At 38.6% G+C, this 16,791-nt stretch overlaps 1 protein-coding gene across 1 annotated transcript in view; it reads right to left on the bottom strand.

Annotated features, from left to right (window-relative positions):
• Positions 1 to 279: 279 nt before the first annotated feature.
• Positions 280 to 16,791, bottom strand: part of OFCC1 (orofacial cleft 1 candidate 1) — a 238,717-nt gene continuing 222,205 nt past the window's right edge. Inside the window, exons 17-19 of the mRNA XM_027524513.1 lie at positions 13,244 to 13,450; positions 1,123 to 1,270; positions 280 to 1,045 (exon numbers count right to left, since the gene is read on the bottom strand). Coding sequence (XP_027380314.1) covers positions 1,133 to 1,270; positions 13,244 to 13,450 — 345 coding nt within the window. The 3' untranslated portion in view covers positions 280 to 1,045; positions 1,123 to 1,132. The remainder of the gene's footprint in view (positions 1,046 to 1,122; positions 1,271 to 13,243; positions 13,451 to 16,791) is intronic.

The raw sequence follows: 16,791 nt of genomic DNA, 5'->3' as shown, positions 1-16,791 counted from the left end.
GTCAGGGGAAGAGGGGAGTGGGATGAATTGGGAGATGGGAATTTACATATATGCACTGCCACGTGTAAACAGAAAGCTTATGGAAATTTGCTGTATGGCACCAGGAACTCAGTTCAATGCTCTGTGGTGACCTAGAGGGGTGAGATGGGGGAGGGTCATGCGAGGGAGGTCCAAGAGGGAGGGGCTACACACACACACACACACACACACATATACAGCTGATTCACTTTGTTGTACAGTAGAAACTAACACAACATTGTGAAGAACTATACTCCAACTAATAAAAACACAGAGAAAGATCAGAGGACCTAGGTGTCGTCTGTATTCTTGCTCTATAGAAAGGATAAAAGATTTTTAAAGATGCAGGATTTTCTATAACCCATCCACTCTCTGAGAGTTCATTGTCCATTTATGATCCTAAATCTATTCCAAACCTCCAGCTGAAAAGAGAAAAGCAAGGGATTGAAGAGGAAAAGGAATAATATAAACAACTGGCAAGAGGGCTTTGCTACTCTCATCCTCTTAGAAAGAGCTGGGAAGACCTTAGAGGGGAAAGTAAGGAGCCAACATCTGAAGCAGCCAGTTTGGGGTTGTTTGCTGGTATCTCAGAATACAAGATACAGGCTCTGCAAAACAACTCATTTAAGTGACTTGGTTTTTTATTGTTATGTAATTTTTCCTTTTTTTTCCCCCCTTTGAAGCTTCTTCTAGGAAAAAAAAAAGGTGAAAATTTTATGCTAAGTGAAGGACAAAGGGGATTTATTTAGATTTGGTTATATCTTCTTCTGGCGATCCCACTTATTCCCTCCATGAAAGAACACACTTCCGTAGAACAGCGTGGAATATGATATTCTAGCTCTTTCTAAGCTGATGAAGATCGGCAGGATTCTGTGCTCTCTGAAAACATGTCTGGGATGATCATGACATCGAGGTTTTGTTTCCAACTCCGATTACTGACTTTCAGTGAAGTGCATATTATAAGGCAGTAGATTGGAAAGGAAGCTGAACGGAATCTTCTCACAATGACTTGGGCGCCGCTGCGGAGCTTTACGAAAACAAGAAAGCACTTAGTTGAGGCACTCGCGTATAGCAGTGAGCAAATATGTAATCACAGGTAAATACCTTTTTTATTCTAAAGATTTTTTTTCTTTTCTCTTGATTTAATATCCGGGGAATCTCCCAGTGTACTGTCCATTTCACTTAGCTGCTTCTGAATAGCTGTGACCAGCTCACTGGGGATAATTGTTAAACCACCGATATCACCAAACACCTGAAAAGCGGTGACAAGATGGCACATGTTAATTTACCACGTTTCAAAGAAATGTTTAGGCAGAATGAACGAAAGCTGTGATTTTTTTCCCCCCAATTTTTCTCCTGGGGGAAAAAGAAAAAATCAGCTTGGAAATGCCATTTTTGTTCACTTAATTCCACATTTTAACAGGAGACTTCAATGTAGGTTTTATGATTTGGTTCCGTTTGTCTCTGACTTTGACAATAACTTTATAATGCACCAAAAATATAAATATATACGCATTTGTATAATATTTAGTAACACAGAACGCAGGGTCATAATCAGCAATCTAAACACATGTGAAAAGTGAGTTATGCTAATCCTACAGAAACCAAAATGGTCAAAATAAAGTGCAAGGCTGGGGTTTTCTTTTTTGCTTTTAATAATTTTTGTGTGATGAAATGGAGAGAAAACAAAAATATCAGGGGAAAACACGGACAACATTCCTTTGAGTAGGAACTCATTGTCCCCGGAGAAGCTTTCTGTAAACACAGGACTAATTATCTTTGAGCGCAACTAGCGGCCATGCCAACATCCTGTTTCACTTGTCACACACAGTTTGGGTTTATTTCTGGGCTGTTTATAATAATCATCAATTTCACTGACTTCATCTGTCTTCCCTACATCTTGAACGTATGTAACATTTCCAGGAATTCTGCTGAAGGACTGTTTTCCCCAGAACTTATGGCCTTTTGAACTGAAGGCCACCCTGATGAGAAAGGCAGGGACCCCATCTATGTCAACACTGGCAAACTGAATGCATGTCCCTGGATACAGAAGAGAACATCCATTGTAATTCCCACTCATGTTGGGGTAAATAAAAAGCCTTTTGTGATTAAGCAGAAATAGATTAGATACTTGATGTCTACAGCTAAATAATGTTGAGGAAAACTGGACACCTTCATTTCTTCTCTTGCTGAGTCTCTCTTCTCCGGTTTTCTTAGAGTCCCACCCCCACCCACTGTTCCCTAAAATTGTTCTCCATCATCACTTCCCTGTCATTCTTCTTTTTATTAGATCCACTACTAAGCAGGGGAGCCGGGGCTGCTGTGAGACTTGTGGGATCTTAGTTCCCAGACCAGGGATTGAACCTAAGTCCCAGCAGCGTGCGAGCCAAATCCTAACCACTGGACCACCAAGGAATTCTCCTCCTGTCGTTCTTAACCATCTCTCTCTTTTTGAATTCTTCACTATATCCCCTTCTTTGCTCTTCTCAGTCCATTTTTTTTTAGTCTAAATTTATTGGGAATCATGCTGTGCCACAGCTGCATTTATTTCATCTTCTTTCTTATCAAGACCCTCTAAAAGTTCAACTCAGAGTCATCATCTGAGCTTGGTCCATCATCTCGCGATATCTTCCCTTTTAGATCCTCGTATGATGGATCATGCCAGTAGTTCTCGGAATTTCTGAAATACACATTCCTCATACCAAGTGGGGTGGCAGTCACCCAAATAAGAAGTTTCAAAATGACAAGTTCCCTTTCTCCTAAGTTTCCTGCTATTCACAATCTTTCTTTGTTATTGAGAGTTTGATTCAAGAGTAAGAACTTCAATCATTACTTTAACCTGTAGGACATAAATTATTGGATTTTTTGTTTTTTTTTACTCAGTACTATGTCTTAATTAACAGGAATTCCTAAAATGTCCATAGGGTGTGGGCAAGGAGGGTCATGGCACCAGGCATGGTTGAGGAACTTCCCCAGTTATCATCTGGACTGATTACCTGGAAGGGTTTCTGTATCCTGATGCAGAGGGCCATGGACCAAGAGCATGCAGCCTTCTGTGTTCTAATGGTTTTAAAAACTTGCTTCTAAACTTTAAACTATTCCCCTCATCCTCATCACAGCTGCCACCATAATATATCAAAAATGTACTTGTAGAAAATGATCTGCATGTCTATGTGAAGAGACATCAGATTAATAAATAATACTTGGCCCTGATAGGTTTGGGAAAGAGGGAATAAAAATATAATATATCCTTAATTATAGTCAGTAAAGAAAGTTATCTGTTGTCACTTCTCAGTTAATTGTTGTGTAAGACTATTCACTTTCCAATGACTGTATCTGTTTAGGGTCACATTTCAAATGATTTGTGCTAGAAAAACAAGCTAATAATATTATGATCACACTTATTTTATGAGTTTCATTGATTACTGGGAAGAAACATTGCTAGAAAATAAATATTGCAAACAGCTAAGATCTCATGGCGAGCTTGCTTTTAAATGTGCTGTGCTTTGAAAAAAAAAAAAAAAAAACTAGTTGTACAGCATTTTTCAAAGGCAGAAAGTCACAGTAAACTATGCTGTCCATGTGGTCTCACAGTTCAAACATATCACTATCTCTTTAAGTTACAGAGAGCACAGTTTGTGTAGCTATAGCCAGAAAGATTATCAAAATGTTGGGCAAACTTCCTATCCACTGCAGTGGTGGCTTTCTCTTGGCCTGCTTTTTCTGGAGGGCAACTTGGAGATATATACCGTATTTATGTGTATAAGAAATATGCTCATAAATATATATCCTCTTCAATTCTCAGATTCTTTGGCCTAGTAATTCCACTGTCAGAATCTAGCCTTAAGAAAATAATAAAGAATATCCCTGAAAATGCCCCCAAGAAACTCCAAATTTTACCCATTCATAAAAGCAATTTAAAAAATGGCAAAAACATTTACAATCAGCTTTTTTTGGGGGGGAAACTAGATCTGGCACATTATGTGACCGAGGCCAAAGCCACCATGAACTTGACTAGCTGCTCAGGCCCCCACGAGTGCAGTGTAATACACGTATGATTGTGAACGAATAGAGGGCAAGCTTGGGCATCTCCAGGCAGTGTGACCAGCAAAGAATTTCTGCAGAGAAAGACAAGGATAGTTCAGGCCATGTGGATGTACGGAGCTGGTGGTCAATAGAAACACCCGTCCCCATGGAGACAACACATGTGAGTTCCTTGTTTCTTGTGCGTGAAGCAGGACTGGCCCTCTTTGGTATAAAGAAGCCCCTAGATTTCTTAGAAATTGTGATAAACAGGCCTTAAGAAAAAGATAGCGAATTGACTACTAATAAGGGTGGATATACCCTGAAGTATCTACTTAGAAGAATAGAGTTGATTTTATTTGCCTTCTACCACTGACTGGTAGAAGGGGTTGTACTTTGCTCCCCAAAAACACATTTTGATCAACCTTTAGTGCATGGTCATTATAAAGATGGTAAGGGGGCTGAGGAAGAGGAATAACAAAGTAGATACAACATTCAGACAGATTTGGTTTCAATTTGTTAAGCTGAGCACAGGACATACATGTGCATAGCACTAACTCACTGACAGCAATACTGGTGACCCAGGTCAACTCTTCATGGCTCCATAGTGAAATGAAATTCTCTCCAGCAAAATTCAGGGAGCTGTACCTGAACTACGGGTAGAGTCTTAACATTAGGTTACAATTGTAGATTTCAAAAATAGAACTAGAAAAAAATAGAAACAACAGCAACAAAAAAATAGAACTAGAAGCAATAGGCTACTCAGAGTAAATAATAGATCGAATCAACGTTATTTAAGAGAAAGGAAGTCTGCATTTTGAAAAAGTAGAGCATGGATGTTAATTTCCTCAAACAGTTAAATAAGGGCTGACATTCGGATTAATTTTCCAGGACTGAGTGAAGATGGGGTGTCAGTAGCGGGGGCTATGTTGATCACCACCCCTGTGGAAAAGTATAACTCAAAGCACACCCTCCTTTCATTTTTGCGAAAGTAGACTTTACCTGGTTGTAAAAATAAAGAACATTCAATGTTCTTAAGATTAAATATCTGAATATTGCTTCTGAAGTAGCAGCTGTCACCTTAAATCCAAAGTCTAGTTTGTTTACTGACTGTATTTTATATCCTTTAGAAAATGACACAAAATGGCAATAAAATCATCGTAAGTATTCTACAGGGGAATATAAACGCCCTTTGGTTACAGTGCATGTATCTTTATACATAATTCCAGTTTATTTTCCCTGGAATTATGTTAAATATGTAAAAAGCCTTTTCTCATAAAGGTAAAAATGCTAGATGTTTCTGAGTTGTAATTTAGCATTAGTGTCAAGATTGCTTCAGAAAATAAGCCACTGTTACTGTTCCCTGCCTTATGTGTATCATTCAGCACACTGTATATGATTTTTGCACATAAACTTACATGATTTTATGCCAATGTTTTATTAAATACAAATGGGATTATAATAATTTATAGGATACAAATATGTAAAAATAACTGACAATAAGCAACTGATTTTTACTTTGCTTAATCATATTATCCTTCAATAATTGTTTCAGGTCATTATAGAAGAATCTGTCCATAAACTGAAAAGGAAAATCTAATACTTCTGTATCTATGGATTCTTAAAAGAAATCATTCATTTGTAGATATAATATTGACACAATTACAGAATGTATCAAAATATTTTCATGATATTTCTATACATAAATACAAGTAAACATAATTATGCTTAAGGTTTTGTGGCTTTTTTTCACGAGTGAATTATCTTTGACTTTTTAAGAAATCAGTGTTTAGGCAGCCTTGTCAAATGGAATCAAGATAAAAATCACTGATTAGTTGTATTGTCATATTCTGAAATGCTCAGCTCAAGCATTGACTGTTGGAGGCATGGGTTTAAAATATGTTTTGAACAAAAGGTAGAAACTTCTAGTTATAAGATAAAGACTAGGGATAAAATATAAAACTACAGTTAGTGCTGCTGAATGATAGATAAGAAAGCTGTAAAGAGAGTCGATCCTAAGAGTTCTCATCACAAGGAGAATTTTGTTAGTTTCATCTTACTGTATCTGCATGAGGTGATGGATGTTGAAACTATTATGGGTATCACTTCACAACACACGTAAATCAAACCACAGTGTTTTATGTTAAGGTTATACAGTGATGTATATCAATTATTCCTTGATACAACTGGAAAAAAAATTAAAAGCAAATATATTTATAATGCAAAAAACTCAAAATTTTTCCAAATTTATAGCAACTTACGATTAATAAATAAAAAGCATAAAAATATTTTTTTCAAATTTAGGTTACCTTTTAAGTTATGGTTTCTAAATTCCATAACAATAAAGAAAAAATATAGATGAGTGAAAGTGAACATATTTTTACCCAAGTTAAAAGATTCATTCTTTATTGACTCTGCAATAAAGATTTTTCACCTCTATAATGTTTATATTGAATATTTAACCATATGCTTTAGTTAGTATGTCAAGGCTTATTTTTCAAACTGCTTTTTTACACTTAATAAACCTTTTAAAACATTTCCTATGACTTAGAATTCCAGAAAAATTTTCTCCTCCAATATATCATGCATATATACATTGTTCCTGATAGATAAATGAAATAATAGAATAAATCGTTTCTACAACTTTCATAAGTTTAATTATTTGGAGAGTCAAAGGAAATCTAAGATGCTGAAAATTATTTTATAAGTAAATATTTTTAAAAATATGCATGTGATTATTCTTTTCTTTTTATATGCAAATAAAAAAGTAGTCTATAAAAAACAGATACTACCAAAGAATAATTGTCTCAAATTATGAGTACAAATGAAATATAGAGAAATGTATTATTTATAAGATTGGACAAGTGAAGTTATTTTAGAAAAGGCCTGTAGTAACTCTAAAATGTTTTTAAAAGTCACACCTTAATAAGTAAAATCAAAGTAGTTCTTTAGGATTTTCTAAAGAAACCAAACATAGTTTTACTAAAATTAATTTAGTCACTGGCATTTATATTTTTGACCCATAAAAATAGGACAAATAATACAATACCTTTTAGAAGTATTAGCTACATTTTCTGAAAATATGTCTGAAATCTGTTGCATTTATTTTTAAATTATAATGTGCTAATTTTTAAAAAACAAAGCTATTGTTCCTCTTACGGTTACCAATTATATATATAAATAATAAAGTAAGCCTGAGGTGAGAACCATCTTGCTTAGTTTTGTGAAAAGCAAACCACGTCATAGCAAGTTGCACTGACCTAATTATTGCTGACAAATAAAATCATTTATTTTGATAGATACATATGGAAATAATAATTTTGTCAAGTAATTTTCAAAAGGAGGGAAATCTCTGATACATTTAACTTTTATTTAAATGATTAGTAAATATGTCTATTTAAGACTTTTCATGGTAGTATGATAAGAGAATGTCTTATAAGTAACCTTATATTGTAATAGTACCCTGATAATTGAATTCTTCTTTGCTCTTGCATTCTGCTTTTTCATAATTTGTTTTTCAAAATGGGGTCTAAGTTTTAAATACAATACAGTGCTGTCCCTCTGCAGTTTATCACAATAATGAATCATTCTTAGGAAAAAGAAATAGCAAGATAGTATCAGGAACTTATTTTTTAAAAATCAATAGAAGCGGCAGCTATTAAGTTTGAATATGAGAACCAAAAATAAAAGACAATCCTGTACTTGACATTTTTAGCAACACTTTATGCAAAGTCATAAGTATTCCTATTGCTACTTCATTTTTATGTATATCTTCAATTATGTCTTATAAGCAGTTGTGCCCCAAGAACTTACTGCATCTTTTCACGCAGGTGTTGTGCACAAAATGTAAAGTTTTCTAAACTTGGGAAATGAAAATGGGACTTTCTTCTATTTGCAAAAAATGGGGTAATTTTAATATTTTCTTTAGGCCAGTTGATTTTAATATTTTCTTTAATATTTTCTCTCTGCACAATGAGAAACACAGGAACAGCTTTGCCCCTTCTCATGGACAATGACTTTCAACAGAAGGAAAAATTGGATAGGGAAATTCTCAACAATTTATATAATTCCTGTAGACCCCAAGTTTTCAGTATTTTCCTATTGATTTCTCTTCTTCATGTTTGTGGATTTCTCTCTCTCTCTCCCCGCACACACACACACACAGCAACTTAGTCATTGTAACACACAGATATGGGAATTTCCAAAAACAATAAATAGTCTTTTCTGGAAGATATTAAAATAGAAGAGTTACAACTGAGAATGCTCAGTTATTTGTGTTATGTTCTGCCGTGCAAATCACTGATTCAAAGACAGAATGTGGTGCCTCCTTCTCTACTCAAAGCTTCATGCAGGCTTGCAAGATAAACCTTCCTCTGCTGTCTTCTCGCTGAGGGTCATATGGTTTTGGGTTAGTCCCTCTACACCTTCTCTTCACACCAATGGCCACTCACTACCATAAGCAGGAGAAAAATCCCGAGCTAAGTCAAACCCATCTAATCATAAAACTGTGGTTCCGTGTTTTGTTTTCCCCTTTCTTCTCCTGCTGTTTTTTCTATCAGCAGAACACTTAATAACCACTAATTGGTTAATCTGTTATTTAGGCAAGTATTAATATTCTCATTTTACAGACAAGGAATCAGGCCTCCTGCTGCGTATCTCTAGGCCTTGGGTAAGGAGCTCTTCAGATGGGAGATTCAAAGTAGGTGAGCCCGTCCTCTGGAGGATGAGAAATTCGCCTGGAGCCGCTCAGCGGGGCCTCCCGGAGCCTCTGTTAGATCTCTGGGTTCCTGACTCCCACTTCTCCGCTCAGACCACCAGGCGACACTGCCTCTAATGACAAAAAAAAAAAAACGCTTTTCCCATTCCACCCCAACTAATGCTCCAAGGACTTTCTTAATTGCAATGGATACCCTGGGATCCGGAAGCTTATTTGTGACTTGATGAGTCTGCACCAGGGTTTCTAAGTTTTGTAGCACTCAAAACTTTAGAACCACTTTGTACTTTCAAAAATAACTCAAGCTGCAAAACAGAGACAAAGCATTAACATATACACACTACCATATATAAAATAACCACAAGGACCTACTGTATAGCATAGGGAACTACACTCAATATTCTGTAATAACCTATAAGGAAAAGAATCTGAAAAAGAGTATATATATGTATATTGTATATATACATATTGCATATATTATATATAAATATATACATATAGCAAGTCAACTACACTTCAGTAAATAATTATTTAATTTAAAACCTGTTCCTCTGCAGAGAGTTCATGGAATCTCCCAGGCTCAGAGAGGTTGAGGAAAAGAGAACTCAGGAGACGCCCTCACCTCCTGACAGACCACTGACCATCTTGGACAAGCATGGAGGGGATTTTATTTTTTAAAGTCAAATATGTAGAACACTGTAAGAACTGTGTCATCTCAGAACACAGACTTGGATGAAAAAAAATTGGTGAACATAAATCCATAGGAAGGATCGTTTGTGGTATAACTTCTACACCCACCCAATGAAAGCTGACCTTTCTAGTGCAGAAATTATTCTGTTCCAAAACCATTGCTTTTCACAAAAAAATTTAAAACTGGCAGGTATCCTGCTTCAAAACTCAAATTGCTAAGGTTTTCTTGAGGGAAAAAAGAAAAGGTTAATACGTGACCTATATTTCATATCAGAATTAGGAGAGACTTAGAAATCACTCTCGTCACAAACTGGAGCTGCGTTAAATGCAGAAGGAGCTCGGAACCCGAGATACCCTGTTTAACAACCACCATGAAACCTCTGAGAAGAGAGTTCAGGTTATAAAGATGAAGCATTTTACTCCTTTTTGTTTCCCGATCTCATTTGTAAATGAATTGGGTACAGAGGCAGCTACCTCTGTTTCTTCCCTTAACAGAATATCCATCAAAATGTGGCACAGATCTTACAGGTGTCTCTAAACGGATCTGAGTCATTTCTGAAGTATTTGCTGTTGTTCAGTTGCGCCGTCTTGTCCAATTCTTTTGCCACCCCATGGGCTCTAACCGGCCAGGATCTCCTGTCCATGGGATTCCTCAGGCAAGCATTCTAGAGTGGGTAGCCGTTTTCTCCTCCAGGGATCTTCCAGACCCAGGGATCAAACCTGGGTCTCCTGTATTGGCAGGCAGATTCTTTACCACTGAGCCACCTGGGAAGCCCTTCCTAAGTATAAGTTCCCTCTCTTCATATGATATAGGCATTAATGGAAAAGATCTCATGGAGCATAATTACTCATCAAGTAGTATAGCTTGGCATCCCAAAATTCAAGGCAATTTAAAGATTTCCTTGAGCAATAGCTATGTGCCTAGCACACAGATAGGGAATTCAAAGGGAAAAGTTAACGTTAATCCCAGTAGATGACTACTTATAAACTACAGTTTGAAAAGTTGCATTAAAAAAAAATAAAAAAAATAAAGAAAAGTTGTTGTTTCTTTAATCCAGAAAGTAAAATCTATCTAAGTGTTGTTGGAAATTTCTTTACCATGTATATGTCTTTGGGAAAGATAATACATGGATTTCATTTCCCACTGAAGTTGCCAAAAAAGTCTCAAATCCATTCCAATTTCAGGTTTTGTAGCTCAAAAAGCCAGTAACAGATCTGACTGTGCCTGCAAGTGGTCAAGATATAAAAGAAAGTAGGAATATTGTTGAATAGCCAGTCACGTGGCTGAAAGAAAACCTGCCTAGTCTTCAGAATGCTCTGGGACTGGTATGGTTTTATGGTTCCTGTCCTCTGGGAGACACAGTTTAGTACTGGAAACAGGTTTAGAACAATAAGATCTAGTACTCCTAAAAAGGGGCTTCTCAGATGGTGCTAGTGGTAAAGAACCTACCTGCCGATACAGGAGACGTGAGCCGTGGGTTCAATCCCTGGTTGGGAAGATCCTCAGGAGGAGGGCATGACAACCCACTCCAGTATTCTTGCCTGGAGAATCTCATGGACAGAAGAACTTGGCGGGCTATAGTCCAAAGAGTCGGACACAACTGACGTGACTTAGCACGCACACAAGCACTCCTAAAAAGTGTTAAGAGAAGCTGCGAAGAGGCTCCTGCTGTGCTGCTCAGTCATATCCAGCTCTTGCGACCCCATAGAGCCTGCCAGGCTCCTCTGTCCATGGGATTCTCCAGGCAAGAATACTGGAGCGAGTTGTCATTTTCTCTTTCAGGGGATCTTCTTAACCAAGGAATGGAATCTATGCCTCCTGCACTGGCAGGCAGGTTCTTTTATCATTGAGCCACCTGGCAAAGAGGCTAGATCCTTTCAAAATGGATTTCATAGTGGACAAAACAGGTAACACTCAAGTATAAAGAAATAGGTGGCTGGGCTTTAGACTTGGACTGCAGAGAGAGCAGGCCCCTGTGCCTTTGCTGAGATCTGAAAAAAGAGGAAAAGCTGGCTTTGTATTTGTTAACATCTCAGTTGGGAACAGGCTTAGAGGGGTCCAGACACTTCCACCATCACATAATCGACCATTATATAATCCCACAGCATGGAAAACCCAGACATCCAAAACCAGGTAGGTCAATAATACTTCCTGCCCCATCTTACAGTCCTCCTAGAAGTTATCTTAGTTTTAGCAAAATGGTACTACATTTGAAAAAATGTTTAAAAGTTGAATGATTTTAATCATGCATGATCCATGTTGTTGTTGCTCAGTTACTAAGTCATGTCTGACTCTGTGACCCCATAGACTGCAGCACAAGAATGGCCAACCACTCCTGTATTCTTGCTGCAAGAATGCCATGAGCATGATCCATAGCACTGTGTAATGCATATTGCACCTTTTTTAAAAAGACCTAAAATACGTTGCCAATGTTATCTCATTCATCTGTCCCAAATCCCTATGAGGCAGGTAGCATAAATATTCATAACCCAGTTTTACAGATAAAGATGGAGTCAGAGCAGTGGGAAATGACTAAGCCAAGGGCCTAGTGCACATGCACGGGTGCAGAAGAGTCAGTAGCAGCCTGTGATCCAAAGCCCCGGAGAATTACATGGGGCCTAGTCCTCATCTGCCTACCCACTTCCTTGCTACAATATGCACAATCCTCTCCTCTATCAGGGAGAGGGGAGGGGAGACAATGGGTCTAGCACACCTCTGCTTCTCTGAGAGCCTGAGAGAGTCACTCAAGTACCAAATACTGTTGTGGGCTGGGTTTTGTAGACAGGAGAAGCAGGCTAATCTGCAAGGCTGAGCTCTAGACAGTTAGAAACTTCTTCAAGGTTATAGTCAAAGCAATTTTTATGAAGGCATACTTTCATCAACCTCATAACAGAAACAGCTATAGCTAAACTCCACAGGGAAAGTGTGATGGGAATGGAAAGATCCTCATGCTGCAAATTCTTAGCAACAGCATTGTGCCACTGCGAAGGGCATTTCATGCCAGCAAGACCAGAGAATCGGATGTGATACGTATCTGAACTCTGCTCCTCCACCCTTATCTCCATCAAATAATGGGAAATAACACACTTTCTGACCTCATGATTCAACACCACTGTTGATGCTAATGGGGACCTCAGGTCCCAACATGCCTGGAAGTTTGAATTCTGAGACTATGAAGCGATGTAAGAGGGTTTTGTGTGTGTGTGTGTGTGTGTGTGTTTTCTTTCAAATAAACTTGGCTCACCAAAAGACCTTGACTTTTTAGAAGGAAATGTGACCAAGATATTTGCCAAATGCTACTATAAAAATTTTGAAACATTTAGGAAATGGAGGCTTTTCTTTATTTTTTTTTTTTCAGATTTATCTTATGGAAAAAAAAATGAAACCATACCATATCATTCATTTTGTGTAAGATCATTTAAGCAAAGGGCTGTGTACTTTTCTGCCACATCAAAGTGTCTATGGACTCATATTTCTTCTTCATCAATCTGCTGGTTATTTCCAAATAGTAACTGAGTCAAAGTTTATCAAGCAGATTCCCGAATTATTTCACGTAATTTGTTTCCCGCCTCTCTTCCAAAAGCTATGCCCAGAAACATTTTTTTTTCTTATGTGGTACCTTTGTTTCTTTAGGAAGACATTAAAATACATCTTCAAGTCCTATATGCTATTAGAAGCATCAGTTATGTTTGCAAATTAATTTTGAAGCTTTAAAATTGAGTATAAATACACCCACATATATGCATGCATGACGACATACACGGCATTTGCATTAAAATTTTTTCATGTATACTCACCTCAACAATGGCACCGCTAGGGAGCCTAAGAAAATGGCGGTATAGCTCTTGGAACCCACTGGGATAAACGGTGTATACAGCTACATGAGAAGTAATGCCTCCTGGACCAAGTGCAGTCATAGAAATTTCATTGTGCTGTTGGAGGTCACAGCTGGAGATGCTGGACTGGACGCCATGCTTTTTCCAGATATAATCATACACTGCCACCTAGTGAGACACAGAGACCCCCCCAACCCCCCAGCCCCAGAAAAGGAGAGAAAAAAAAATTAATTAACTTCTGGCAAGAGCAGAACCAATTTTAAATGCATCTACAATAAATCTGAGAGTCTCTGCCATCTGCAATGCCTCTGCCTCCATTCCAGGCATATTTTTATGACATATATCTAAATAGTGAAGAAAGACAAATCCCCGGTGTGTGCTCCGTAAAGTTAATTCTACACAGATGAAGCTGTAATTGGCTCCCATATTAACCCAAAGTAGGAAGATCAAGCAGGCTGCGACAATGACAGGGTTGATTAAAAAAAAAGCTTACGAATGGTTTTATGAATGGGTGTTTGTGCCTTTCCATCCAAGATAAATCTTTGCTCTTTTTTGTTTCTTTGTAGTAAGCTAAGTCTCTGGCATCACCAAAACAGGAGGCAAGATAAATTAAAGATATATTTTAGTGATGTGCACAGGGCAGGATTTTTGCATATTTAGTTTGTGATTATTCCATTGTCTAAAGACAGCATTCCTCGTGGGGCCTTTAGTAAAGTTAACTGAACTATGAACAAATTCAAAAGATATTGCTCTATTGCTTGTCTAAAACACTGGCAATGAAACATTAGATTATACTGCTCCAGAAAATTTTTTGAGGCTGATAAACCTTCTCGCCTCCAGATTTCTTTGTCATCTTCTCCTGCAACTGCTGAGCTATACAAAATGCTTTCTAAAATGTTCAGTTTCCCTATTCACATACTCCAGTCATTTCAGAGGTTAGTAAAGGAAAGTATTCAATTGATTTCTTTCTTCACTGGCTCCTTCTGAGGCAGAAAGCGTTTATCTGTTGTGGCAGAAAGTTCATGTCAAACACATTCCTCGAAGTTAACTCCTAAGATGATTTGCAAGTACTTTCAACACTCAAAAATATAGAAAGATCAAATAATACAAAGGAAAGTTCTGGCCAATTATTACTTAATTCAAGTCTCTAGTTGACAATAAACTCCCAGGATTCTAGCTGGGAAGCTTTTTCTTTGAAAATGAAAAGGTAACATTAAAATCTAGGTGAACAGGTAAAGAAGTGGTAAATGTCTTAAAATAGCTTGAATGAAAGAAAAGATTAAAGTTAAAAAATTAAAGTTACAATTAAAAACAGACATTTATTGAGGACCCATCTATGTTAGTTTTTTCAGAAAATATAGACAAGTTTCAGGATCTATCAGAAGTTCGCAGTAAGAGACTGGTATACATTTAACTTAAAGTCAATGTAATTGTGATGAGTGCACAGAAGGAATCTTACCAAGGAGGTGAGGTTTGATTTGGGTCTCAAAACCTTACTGGGATTTCAAAATGTACAAAAAGGGCCATGGGTGTGTCCAGAACCGAGATGCAGAATGCACCGGGGGCTCAAGGGCCAATCCATGGTCCAGTGGACCTGACTGAAGGGCAGGTGTGAGAACCAGGATGTAAGGCTAGAAACATCATTGGCACTGTGGAGACACAGGATACCCTGCTAAGATATTCGTAGTGTAATTCATAAAGAGGAGAAGGCTGGCGGTTTTTTGAGTAGAAGACAGGCTTCATTTGACTTGTATTTTAGAGTAACAGAGCTAAAGGCAGAGTGACAGGTAGACCAGAAAGACGATAGTTTGGAGCTCATCTCACCAAAAGTAGAGGAGGAGACCCTGCATTTGGGGAGTGGCGGTTGAATTGGAGACAGAGTCAATGATTCTTTTTCTGAAACAGAACCGTCAGAGTTCAGTTGCCAGCTAGATGTGAGCTTTGAGTGACAGATGTCTCAAATGTGGCAACAAGCGTGGGTACCACTAACCATGCTACTGCAATGGGCCCGTGGCAAGCAGGCAGGACAGGCTTCGCAATAGCACTGACTACATCCAAAGAAAGCATTTAATAAACTATGTCAAAGCCATGGTAGCAGCAGTGGGAACGTGAATCCACTTATGTATTTACTTTTTAATCTGTGTGATCACCTGGTGGGCATGTTTAGCGACACTGCGCATCCCCAGGTCAAATCAGGAGGTGGGTGTCGCTGCTCTTCCAGCCCCTCCCAGAGCCAGGATCACAGCTGAAGCCTAAACCAGGAGCAGAACTGAAGCCTCCTGGCTGCAAGTGCAGCTCCAGGCCAAGTATCACACACATCTCTGATATCTCCAGCCTTTGGATGTAAGAGGATGTAAGACTTTAGGCAAAACAGAGCAAAAGAAATGGGATGGGAATAGCGTGGCACATCCTGGAGAACTAGGGGCTTTCTGCTTATTCTGTGAAGAACTTGGTGATACAGGAGTTAGCCAGGAGCCTTGCTGGATGGAAGTCTCTCTGTCCTGGAAATGCAGGAGGAAACACACCCACGCTGCAGGGCTGGCAGCACGGGCGTGCCACAAGACGCTGAAGATGTCTGTGTGTGTCTGCAAAGGAGTAACTCTTGCTTTGGAAGCTGATTCCTTTTAGACCGTAAGTGACCTTGAGACTTTGGGTAGTAAACTGTGCAGAGCAGGCTTTTAGAAATAGCTCTTATTGCTTTTGATATGCACACCCTTCTTCCTCCTCTCCTTCTCAAGCATCTCTAGTCTGAGGAAAGAGAGGAGTGAATTGCCTACTACCCAGAGACATCCTAACCGATCTAGAGTCTAGGGCGAGAATGGCTGGATAGACTAGAAAGGAAGGCCTTCCCTGGTGGCTCAGCAGTGAAGAATCCACCTGCAATGCAGGAGACACTCCTTCGATCCTGGGTCGGGAATATCCCTTGGAGAAGTAAATGGCAACCCTCTCCAATATGCTGGCCTGGGAAATCCCACGGACGGAGGAGCCTGCTGGGCTACAGTTCCTTTTGGTCGGAAAGAGTCGGCCGCAGCTCAGCAACTAAACCACCACCACCCAGACCAGAAAGTAAATCAGCGTGATTGAGTGGTAGGCCTGGAGGCGGACAGTTCACACACATACCCACCCTTGTTTGTCTGTTTATGTTGCAACTCTGTCAGCTTGGTATTATTATTCCCATTTTATAGCCAGGGGAACTGAGGTTCAGAAATATTAAGTAACTTGCCCAAAGACAGTTGTATGATGATACTATTTACTAAGAAATAATCCTATTCCTCTACCTCTGATTTACCCACAAGCTTTTCTTACTCTCCTCCTTGGTGTTTTTGGAGCAAGAACTCAGAGTAGCTCCCTTGCCCCTTTTCTCTCTCTCTCTCTCTTTTTTTTTTTTTTTTTGTATTCAGGAAGCACCCACATCCTCTGCCTGTTCAGAGTCAAGTCCTAACAAGAGCAGCCTCTTCTGAGCATGACTTTCCTTCCAGCTCCTGCCTTATGGGGTAATGAGTTACCAA

The sequence above is a fragment of the Bos indicus x Bos taurus genome, chromosome 23, assembly GCF_003369695.1.
Source record: "Bos indicus x Bos taurus breed Angus x Brahman F1 hybrid chromosome 23, Bos_hybrid_MaternalHap_v2.0, whole genome shotgun sequence".
NCBI classification, from domain to species: Eukaryota; Metazoa; Chordata; class Mammalia; order Artiodactyla; family Bovidae; genus Bos; species Bos indicus x Bos taurus.
This window is presented reverse-complemented; position numbering and strand designations above follow the sequence as displayed.